The following is an 11,934-nucleotide window of genomic DNA, read 5'->3' as shown; positions in this document are numbered from 1 at the left end:
AATTAGCTATAATTTTGCGCTGAAGTTGCTAGAGGGCCAGACCATTATAAATAGGGAAGCAGGTTGTTTACCATGACAGTAGAAGTGATTTTTTCTTGAAGGTATGGGTAAATAACGCAATTTAACAGCCTTTGAGCGTGGGAGATATATACATATATGTGTGTGTGTGTGTGTTTAACTTAATTCTTGAACTTACACTGATGTAAGAGTGAACAAAAAGCCGCATGACAAAATGTAAAAATGTTAGCAACTCTTATTGCAAATTTTGGGTATGATATTATTAACTAAAGAAAGTAAAGAGTGGTTCTAATATAAATATTAAAATAATCATAACACTGTTCATGATAGCCTAAAATTGGAAAATATCAAATGCTCCAGTAACAGTACATTGAATTAATTATGATTTATTTATATAGCAGAATCCTACAGAGGTGAGAATAAACAAACTACCTCTACTTGCAACAACGTAAATGAACCTCACAAATAGAATGCTGAGTAAAGGAAACTAGAAATAAAGAAGTACATAACATAGGAGTCAACTAGAAGGGGCATGGGGGAGGGCCTCCATCGATAAATTTCTTTTTTTAAAAAAATATTGTTTATTGCTCTAACCGGTTTGGTTCAGTGGATAGAGCGTCGGCCTGTGGACTCAAGGGTCCCGGGTTCGATTCCGGCCAAGGGCATGTGCCTTGGTTGCGGGCACATCCCCAGTGGGGCGTGTGCAGGAGGCACCTGATCGATGTTTCTCTCTCTCATCGATGTTTCTAACTCTCTATCCCTCTCCCTTCCTCTCTGTAAAAAAATCAATAAAATATATTAAAAAAAATATTGTTTATTGATTTTTTTACAGAGAGGAAGGGATAGGGATAGAGAGTTAGAAACATCAATGAGGGAGAAACATCAATCAGCTGCCTCCTGCACACCCCCTACTGGGGATGTGCCTGCAATCAAGGTACATGCCCTTGACCGGAATCGAACCCAGGACCCTTCAGTCCACAGGTTGACGCTCTATCCACTGAGCCAAATCGGTTAGGGCTTCATTGATAAATTTATGACTTCCTAATCAGATGGAACCTTAAGCCACTCAACATTTATTGACAGCTTCTCTACATGCAAAGCACTATTTTATTTCGTTTTTTAAAAAAATATTTTTATTTATTTCAGAGAGGAAGGGAAAGGGAGAGATAGAAACATCAATGATGAGAGCTAATCATCAATTGGCCACCTCCTGCATGCCCCCCACTGGGGACTGAGCCCACAACCTGGGCATGTGCCCCGACCAGAATCGAGCCTTGTCCTCCTGGTTCACAGGTCAATGCTCAACCACTGAGCCATGCAGGCTGGGCGTGCAAAGCACTCTTTTAGAAGCTGGGGATATTAAGAGTGAATGATACATCATTACTTCTCTCAGGAAACTTACTTTCTATTAGAAGTAGATAACGAACACATATATGTCATGCCAGGTAGTGATGAGTTGTGAAGAAAACTAGCACAGGATAAGATGATAGAAAGGGTGGTCAGGGAAGGCCTTTCTGATGAGGTAACATTTAAGCAAAGACTAAAGGAAGTGAGCCATTTAGGTATCAAGGGGAAAAGTATTCCAGGCAGATAAATTAGTGTTAAGATTCTGAGACAGCCGAAACCGGTTTGGCTCAGTGGATAGAGCGTCGGCCTGCAGACTGAAAGGTCCCAGGTTCGATTCCGGTCAAGGGCATGTACCTGGGTTGCGGGCACATCCCCAGTAGGAGATGTGCAGGAGGCAGCTGATCGATGTTTCTAACTCTCTATCTCTCTCCCTTCCTCTCTGTAAAAAATCAATAAAATATATTTAAAAAAAAAAAAAAGATTCTGAGACAGAAGTGAACTTCATATGTTTTAACAACACAGGGAGGCCAGTGTGGCTGAAGCAGGCAGGGTGAGCAAAAAGTGTCAATAGGCAATGAGCACAGAGGAGTGGTCGGAGGTCAGATTAGGTAGAGCAACTGTCCAACAGAACTCTGCAATAACAGAAATGCTCTTTATGGCAAGTTCTTGACACATGTGACTAGAATGATGGAGAAACTGAATTTTTAATTTTATTCACTTTTAATTAATGATTCGGAATTTAAATAGCTAGATGTGGCCATGGCTACCATATCCGTGCAAATGCAGGGCCTGATGGGCCATAGTAGGGCTGTGAATTCACTCTGAATAAGATAGGAAGCCACTAAAAGGCTTTTTGAAGAGAGAAGTGATGTGATTTGAAAGGAACATTGACGTGCTGTTTGCAAACAGACTATTAAGTGTTTGTGGGAAGTATTTGGGGCAAGACTAGAATCAGGGGCATAAGAGATGACAGTAGTTTGGACTACAGCGGTAGCAGCTGGATGCAGAAAATATTTTGATATATCCATAACTTATATGTAGATGCCACTGCTTGAAACGTAATACAAATGAAATAAACCTATAATATTCACATGCTTAAGTTTTTTCACCAAGGCTACCTGAATTGGGAATATGTAAGATCCAAGCTATATGTCCCAATTCCTTTCAATATAATCATAAAATAATGGTAGCACCTCTGAAATTTTATGAGATTTTTTTTTCACTGTAAATTCAGAACTTTCTTAACTGTACATACAATAAAAACTCAGAAATTATTTTTGACTCTTAATTCTTAATGATACTTAGTATTTTCTCATATTTTACTTTAATAAATTTTAAAAGGCAAATATAATATGCTAACCTTAATAAAAATGGATCTTAACTGAAGAACCACTAGCTTCTTTGAAGGCAATGAATATACTGTAAAGACAAGAAGAAAATGAAATCATACAAAAGTTAAAATGAAGGAGTTATAGAAATAAAACTATTAGCCACCCAAGTGCCCGTCAATAGATGAAAGGATAAAAAAGTTGTAGTACATACACACAATGGAATATTACTCGGCCATAAAAAAGAATGAAATCTTACCATTTGCGACAGCATGGATGTACCTAGAGTAGTATGTTAAATGAAGGGATTAAGAACTTCAGATTGGTAGTCACAAAATAGTCCTGGGAATGTAAAGCACACCCTAGGAAACATAGTGAAAATAATGTAATAACTATGTGTCAGGTGGGTACTTGAAATATTGGGGGAACTACTTTGTAAAGTATATGACTGACTAACCACTATGCTGAAATTAATGCGAAGTAATATTGAATGTAAACTGTAACTGAGAATTAAATTAAAAGGATATAAAATTTAATGTAAAAATTAAAATCGAATTGTAAGAACTTTTGTATCTATATATTTTCTTTTTCTTTAAAATATATTTTATATTAATTTCAGAGAGGAAGGGAGAGGGAGATAGAAACATCAATGATGAGAGGGAATCATTGATTGGCTGCCTCCTGCACGCCCCCTCCTAGGGATCGAGCCCACAACCCAGGCATGTGCCCTTGATCAGAATCGAACCCGGGAGCCAGAACCGGTTTGGCTCAGTGGATAGAGCGTCGGTCTGCGGACTCAAGGGTCCCGGGTTCGATTCCGGTCAAGGGCATGTACCTTGGTTGCGGGCACATCCCCAGTGGGGGGCGTGCAGGAGGCAGCTGATCAATGTTTCTCTCTCATTGATGTTTCTGGATCTCTATCCCTCTCCTTTCCTCTCTGTAAAAAATCAATAAAATATATTTAAAAAAAAAATAAAAAGAATCGAACCCGGGACCCTTCAGTCTGCAGGCCGACGCTCTATCCACTGAGCCAAACCGGCTGGGGTGTATCTATATATTTTCAATAATTAAAATATAGAAGATATGTACTATATCACTTGGTTAAAATAAAGCATTTTAGATGTACCTTAAAATGTACCAGTGGGTTTTATTCTATAGAATACATTCATTTCTGAAAAGTTAACTCTAAGAAAATTATTTTTCCTCTAACTTTGATTATAAAACCAAAGAAGTAGCCCTGGCCAGTGTGGCTCAGTTGATTGGAGCGTTGTTCCGTGTACTGAAGGGTTGCAGGTTCGATTTCCAGTCAGGTACATACCTAGGTTGTGGGTTCGATCCCCAGTTGGGGAGTGTTCAGGAGGCAACCAATGGATGTTTCTCTCTCTCTTCGTTACTTTCTTTCTAAAATGAAAAACAAAACAAAAAACCCAAAGAAGTATTCCCCTAGAAATTTGACATTACTGAAAATAAAATAATTCTTAAGAATGTTTTCAGTTTCTGATAGTCTCCCTTCTCCTCTCTAGAGAACAGCAATACTAATTGGGTTAACGGAAGAATAAAACAAAGGAGAATGTTAGTCATGTAATAAAATCCCTGGAGTAAGTACATTTCTGTTTTTTAGGAGGTTTTTGTTTGTTTTGTTAATCCTCACCTGAGGATATTTTCCCATTGATTTTTAAAGAGAGTGGGAGGAGGAGATATATAGAGAAATATCAATGTGAGAGAAACACATCAATTGGTTGCCTCCTGAACATGCCCCAACCAGGGCCAGGGATCAAGCCTGCAACTGAGGTATGAGCCCTTAACTGGAATCGAACCCAGATCCTTCAGTCTGTGGGCCAATGCTCTATGCACTGAGCCAAACTGGCTAGGGCAGGAGTTTTTGAAAGACCTGAAATAACATGCAAAATTTTCTGTGAGTCAATGTGTGTGCTTTTCTGGGAAAAGGACCCATAACTTCTATCAGATTCTACAAAGGGTCCAATTTACTGATGCCTAAAATGTCCCTGTCAACTTCACCTCCAGGAATGAAAAGCTCTGATATGAACCAAAGACAAAATATAGTCTCTAAGGACATAGGATTAGGTTACTGTGCTAAGAGGTAAGCTTATCTTTAATTTTATTTTTAAAAATTGTATTGATTTCAGAGAGGAAGGTAGAGAGAGAGATAATCAACGATGAGAGAAAATCATTCCGCCTCTCGCACGCCCCCCACTGGGATGGGATGGGGAATCGAACCATGACCTCCTGGTTCATAGGTCAATGCTCAACCACTCAACAACACCGGCTAGGCAAGAGGTAAGCTTTTAGTTACTATAAAAAAGATTACAAATAACCCTAGATTTGAGCAAATCCTTTGGTGGATCAGGTCTCTTCTGCTATAGGTCTTTTGGGGATTATCTCATTGGACTGTTATGGTGTGGTGTGATTGGGGATTTGCATCTGCAAGTCTAGTAACCATCAGGTATGTTCAGGGCAAAGGCAGCTAAAGCAGGAAGATTAAGAATTAGGAAAAAAGGCCCTAACCGGTTTGGCTCAGTGGATAGAGCATCAGCCTGCGGACTCAAGGGTCCCAAGTTTGATTCCGGTCAAGGGCATGTACCTTGGTTGCGGGCACATCCGCAGTAGGGAGTGTGCAGGAGGCAGCTGATCGATGTTTCTCTCTCATTGATGTTTCTAACTCTCTATCCCTCTCCCTTCCTCTCTGTAAAAAATCAATAAAATACATTAAAAAAAAAAGAATTAGGAAAAAAGGGATAAATTTAGGGGAAAAGGATTAAGGCATAGGCCACTCAGGCCTCCAATTTATCTCTGATGTACACATATAGTGCAATGCAAACCTACTGGGAAGAGGACATATCTGTAAGGAGTTAGCAGGCTAAGCTTTAAAATGTAAGATATACTAACTTCCATATAGCAAAACTTAAGTTCTCCATCACTGTATTATGAAATAATTTTTTGTTAAGATCCTGTTTTCCTTTTTTTTAAATCCCTCGTTTTCCTTCTGATGAAATACGAAAGCAATATTACCTTTTGTGTATTCGGTCCAAAAATATTTAGCTTTTATCTAACCAACTCTTTAGACCAGAGGTGGTGAATCTTTTTTCTGCCAAGGGCCATTTAGATATTTATAACATCATTCCCGGGCCACACAAAATTATCAACTTAAAAATTAGCCTGCGATATTTGGTCAAATATTTAATTAACTCACCCCTAATGCCTTGGTAGGGCCCAATCAAAAGATTTCGTGGGCTTTATATGGCCTGCGGGCCGGATGTTCCCCATCCCAGCTTTAGACCTAACTCCGGTAACAGAAAATACAGAGACTAGAGCAGCCGTGGGCAAACTACGGCCCTTGGGCCGGATCCGGCCCGTTTGAAATGAATAAAACTAAAAAAAAAAAGAAGACCGTACCCTTTTATGTAATGATGTTTACTTTGAATTTATATTAGTTCACACAAACACTCCATCCATGCTTTTGTTCCGGCCCTCCGGTCCATTTTAAGAACCCATTGTGGCCCTCGAGTCAAAAAGTTTGCCCACCCCTGGACTAGAGGAATAAGCCAAATGACACCACAAGGAGTAATAAGATAAATGTAGGTAGGACATTCTATAGGACAATGAGTCCAGTTTTTCCTTCAATAAATCAGTTTCATGAAGATGTAAATAAAAGACTATTCTAGAAAAAAAGATATTTCAAAGGTATAACAATCAGATGTACTTTGGATCCTGGTTTGGGCAAACTAACTTTAGAGGACATTTTGGGGTACAATGAGTCAATGTGAATATGGATAGGGTATAAAAAGTTATTAAGAAACTGCTATTGCTAATTTTGTTAAATGTAATAGTATTTTAGCCCAGGCAGTGTGGCTCAGTGGTTGAACATCAACCTATGATCCAGGAGGTTGCAGTTCAATTTGCGGTCAGGGCACATACCTGGGTTGTGGGCTCAGTCCCCAGTGTGGGGCGTGCAGGAGGCAGCCGATCAATGACTTTCTCATCATGGATGTTTCTATCTCTCTCTCTAAAACCAGCAAAAAAAAATTTAAAAAATGTAACTAGAGGCCCAGCGCACGAAATTCATGCATGGGTAGGGTCCCTAGTGGCTGCCGGCTGGGGCCTCCCTTCCCCCGGCTGGCCCCATCCCCTGGCCAAACTCCTGGTGGAGAGGACAATTTGTATATTAGGCTTTTATTATATAGGATGGTATTTTAGCTATGTAAGAAAACGTTCTTAAAAGATAAGAGATGCACACTTACATATTTAAGGTAAAATGTCATATCTATAATTTATTTCAAAATACCTCATCTTAAAAAATAAAATAGCCTGGCCGGTGTGGCTCAGTGGTTGAACGTCAACCTATGAACCAGGATATCACGGTTTTATTCCCAATCAGGGCACATGCCTGGGTTGGGGCTCAATTCCCGGTGTAAAGGAGGCAGCCAATCAACGATTCTCTTTCATCATTGGTGTTTCTGTCTCTCCCTCTCCCTTCATCTCTGAAATCAATAAAAATATATCTAAAAAAAAAAAAAAGGAGATTAGAGAACTATAATTGACTTGTTGCCATTTTGTGTCCATGCAAATCAGTGGGTCCTCCTTTAGAATGAAGGTACGTTAGCAGGGTGATTTGGTACTTAAGAGAGTCAGCCTCAGGGACCAGAGTGGCTTGATTAGAAGTTCAGTTATACCAGTCATTAATCATGTGACCTTAACTTCTCTGTGCAATGGTTTCCTCATCTGTAAAACTTCCTATGGAATAATTGTGAGGATTAGATGAGTTAACACATATAAATGCAGTGTTCAGTTTATAGATAATAATAAATATTAGTTATCATTAATAGAAAATTAAAAGTTCTAGTTCTAATATTTATAGTCCTTTATCCTTTAAGGTGATAACTGAAATTACATCTTCTGTTAACAAAGCCATTTTTACTGCAGGAATTTCATTTTTAAGATGATTTTTTAAGTGTTTTTCATTATCACAAGCTAATGACACGAGTAATAAAACTAACAAAAACCAAAATGCTTTTTCATTTGTCTTTCAATCTACCAACAATCTTTCATGGTCCTCTAGCACTTCTTGACTTTGACCTTAAAATGATAAAAGAGGACTGAGAGGCTAACAGAGGAACTGGCCATCAGATGAAGTAACTGGATGCTCCTATGCTTCATGATCAATAGCCATTCCCTTACTCATTCAGTGCAGTACCCCATTATAAACAAACAGTGGTCAGTGCAATATAAATTGTATTCCTGATTAAGCCTGAAAGTCCAATGAAAAATTATGGGAAAGGCCTACACCTACTAGCAACATTAGGCAATTCAATCTTTCCAAGTCTTACTGATATCATATTATTATGGATTCTATAATAATGTGAGAGTATGATTGAAGCTTAGATGAGATAGCACATACTAAACATACTGAGGACTGAGCCCAATGGAATACTTTTTTCTCCTTTCCTTGTATTACTGATGCTTATACAAGCCAATAAGAACAGAAAATAAAAGTGAGGATAAAAGGGAAAAAAACACACACCCCAGGTTAAAAAAACAAAAATCTCAAATTCTATCCAAGGACACAAGTACACTCACACTTCTCATAGGAGTTGCCATTTAGAAAAGGCTATGAGAATACGACAATGTGACTGGGTCAATTCTGCACAAAGCTGGCATCAAGGAAATGTCTGCTACAAAAAGTGTCTATAGAGTCTATTTCTAATGTAAAACAACTTTACTTGTAGTAGAATAAAATATGCCGAAATCTTACATACCTTCAGCATTTATACTGAGTTCTGTTGAATTTTCTTCTGATGTTGCATATGGATTATTTCCAACCATCGGCACAAGACAATCGGTATAGAAGTAACCAATTTTACACATATTCAATGTAGAAATAATCAGATCTATTGCAAGCTGGCCAACATTTCCAACGGATACTGCTGGCTGAAATAATTAAAATATATATATATTCATTAAGACATCAACATTAGCAGCACTTTTAGAAGTTTAGACAGAAGACAATAATGCCAACACTAGTACTGAAAGTTTATGCTCAGCTACATCATTGCTACATACTGATTCTCTCATTAACTGCAACTGAGGTGTCAACAGGGAGCCTCCTCCACCTTTGAGACTATTGATTTAACACTTATTGAACACCTACTATGTGTCAATTATTACTCTAGGTACTGGGAATGTAGTAAAACAAATCAACAAAAATTCCTGCCTGTAGTGAGAGAGCAATTTATCTGTAAGAAAGTAAGTAGTAAAATATACAGTGTACAATAGTAATTACAAAAGTAATATGACCAAAAATTAAGTGACTGTGAATGTGTGTATATTTGTTTGGCTGCAATTTTAAAAAGGTTTGGTCAAGAAAAGAATCACTTCAGGTGACAAGAAACTATAGGCCTGAAAAGAGGTAAGGGAGAGAGCCACACAAAGACGGGGAAAGAATATTTCAGGCAGTGGGAAAGGAAGTATAGAGGCTGTGAGGTATGAACAAAAGTGCCCTGTTATTGCCTAAAGGTTGGAGTGGACTCATTTTCACACTAAACCACACACAGACACACTTATCCCCATGACTAATAGTCCAACTGCCAAATCTCTAGCTACAACCAGAAACACTTATCTGAAATCGAGAGCCTAATGGATATCTCCCCACGGTTATGTCACAGGTAACTCACACTCAGCATGTACAATATTAAACTTTTGCTCAAACTTGTCCCCATATTTTGTATTTCAGAAAAGAGCAACAATTACTAAGCCAATTACTTAAACTGGGAAACTTCTTTCCTTTCTTTTACCAAGCACATCTAATACATGACTAATTTTCATTGATTCTACTTTATATTTTCCACCTCCATATATTTTTTAAAATATATTTTTATTAATTTCAGAGAGGAGAGAGGGAGGGAGAGATGGAAACATTGATGAGAATCATCGATTGGCTGCTTCCTGCACGCCCCCTACTGGGGACTGAGCCTGCAACCCAGGCATGTGCCCTTGACCGGAATCGAACTTGGGACCTTTCAGTCTGCAGGCTGACGCTCTATTCACTGAGCCAAACCAGCTAGGGCCCCCCCTCCATATTTTTATGGGTCCTTCAGAGTGGTCTCCCACTTTTCATTGTTGTCATCTATCAACCCCCTGGTTACCTCCTGTAATTCCCTTTCCTCTTCTCTAAGATTTTGCTACTTTGGTTAGACCCTCACTTCCTTTATGATCCATCTTTTCCTCACTCCTGGATTCTTCCCAGCAGCACAGCCACATGCTCTATTATCTTTCCTTCCAACTAACTGTCCTTTGATCCCACATACGCCCCTTGCTACTACCTCATTTTTAAGGTGTCCCTCCACAGCCCAATTGCCCACAGTTGTTCACTAAAACATAAACAGGCAAAAGTAGGGTTATGATTGTGACACAAACAAATAACACAATAATTAATACATAATACAAGAATAAACTATTTTCCTACTCATGGCTGTAAACCTACTTTTGCCCACCCCTGTATGAAATGATTACCAAATATATTTAGTTTTAAGATCCACCACCACAGTTACAATTTTTTTTTCTTGTGGTGAGAACTTTTAATACTCTCTTAGCAACTTTCAAATATACAATACGGTATTGTTAAGTATAGATACCATGCAGTACGTTACATACACCCCTGCAGGACCGACTTCTAACTGAAGGTTTGTACCTTTTGACTACTTTTACCCATTTCACCCAACCACCCCTCCACTCCACTCACCGCTCCATCAGTTCTCTGCAGCTATGAGTTTGGTGGGGGTTTCTTCCTTTTTTAAATTTATCCCCGCCCCCCCCCAAGATTCTACATAGGAAGCTTTTCTTTTTCTTTTTTAAAAAATATATTTTATTGGTTTTTTTACAGAGAAGAAGGGAGAAGGACAGAGAGCCAGAAACATCGATCAGCCGCCTCCTGCACACCCCCCACTGGGGATGTGCCCGCAACCAAGGTACATGCCCTTGACCGGAATCGAACCCAGGACCCCTGAGTCCGCAGGCTGATGCTCTATCCACTGAGCCAAACCAGTTAGGGCGGAAGCTTTTCTTAATAGGTCCTTGTGTCTCTCCCTCTCTCAATAAATCCTTGGGCCTGTCTATATCTTTTAAAAACTTCGGTCCTAGCATATATTGCCTTTATTGATTTACGTGTTTCTAACGAGACGGTAAAACTCCTTGAGGACAAGTACCTGGTCTTAGTCTAATGTTTTCACACTAGAGGCCCAGTGCACAAAATCCGTGCACGGTTAGGGTCCCTAGGCCTGGCGGGAGATCAGGGCTGATTGCGGCCAGGGCCTTCCTTGGTTCCGCGCCTCCCCCTGGTGGTCAGTGCCGTCATAGAGAGCAATCCAACTCCCGGTCTCCCACTCGAACTCCCAAGGGGACACTTTGCATATTAGCCATATATAATATGTAATAAACAGAATGTTTATTGAAACAATGAACGAACACGGGCAATTGAAAGAGCTTTAAACCATGTTAGCTACTGGCAACGTTGCTTTCATTACCCTATCGGTAGGTAGTTTTTCTGGTTAATGACAAAGACCTGTTTGCCTAACGCTTTTTCTAGGATAAAATGTAAAGGGAATGTCCCGCCCAGCATATGCACAATGTCTCTGTAATATCCAAATACATTACGTTGTACAGACAAAAAAGACGACAAACTGTAGGCTTAGATACAAGGTCTGGTGATAACGCCAACAAAGGTTCAATTTGGATCAGACCTCCAGAGACAACCTCACCACATTTCCAGCGCGGGCTGAAAACCTGAAATACAAAGTCCCCCCAGATGTATACACACTTTTCAAAACCGTTCAATTCTGAAAATTAAATGTCTTTATAATCACTCAAAGTGTGTGTACACATTTTTTGGGGGGGACACCTTTTAGAAACAAGAACTCTCTTTCCCCCAGGGCCGGTGACACCCCCGAGTTGGGGTGGCGGCACTGCAAGCGCCTTCCGAAAGGCAGCCCCCCGAAGTCGGGCCGTGGGGAGGTCGGGACTCACCATCAGGAGCGTGAAACCCGCGAGGTCGCAGGCCGACTCTCCGCAGGGAACAAACATGGTCGCACTGAAGTGGGAGGACGGAGGTAAGCGCCGGCCCTGGAGGCAGGAGGGAGGCGGGAAAGCGAAATCCACGAGCTCCCGCAGTGCCTGCGAACCCGAGTCCCTAGAGCTCCGCGCGACGCACGCGCGGCGGGGCCCGGCGGGC

The 11,934-nt window shown here is 40.1% G+C and overlaps 1 protein-coding gene across 1 annotated transcript in view; it reads right to left on the bottom strand.

The window, feature by feature from the left end:
- The window catches only part of PSMG2 (proteasome (prosome, macropain) assembly chaperone 2), a 20,349-nt gene extending 8,424 nt beyond the window's left edge, over positions 1–11,925 (bottom strand). Inside the window, exons 1-3 of the mRNA XM_005866913.2 lie at positions 11,730–11,925; positions 8,468–8,639; positions 2,726–2,784 (exon numbers count right to left, since the gene is read on the bottom strand). Coding sequence (XP_005866975.1) covers positions 2,726–2,784; positions 8,468–8,639; positions 11,730–11,786 — 288 coding nt within the window. The 5' untranslated portion in view covers positions 11,787–11,925. The remainder of the gene's footprint in view (positions 1–2,725; positions 2,785–8,467; positions 8,640–11,729) is intronic.
- Positions 11,926–11,934: the final 9 nt, after the last annotated feature.

The sequence above is a fragment of the Myotis brandtii genome, unplaced genomic scaffold, assembly GCF_000412655.1.
Source record: "Myotis brandtii unplaced genomic scaffold, ASM41265v1 scaffold240, whole genome shotgun sequence".
Lineage (NCBI taxonomy): Eukaryota > Metazoa > Chordata > Mammalia > Chiroptera > Vespertilionidae > Myotis > Myotis brandtii.
This window is presented reverse-complemented; position numbering and strand designations above follow the sequence as displayed.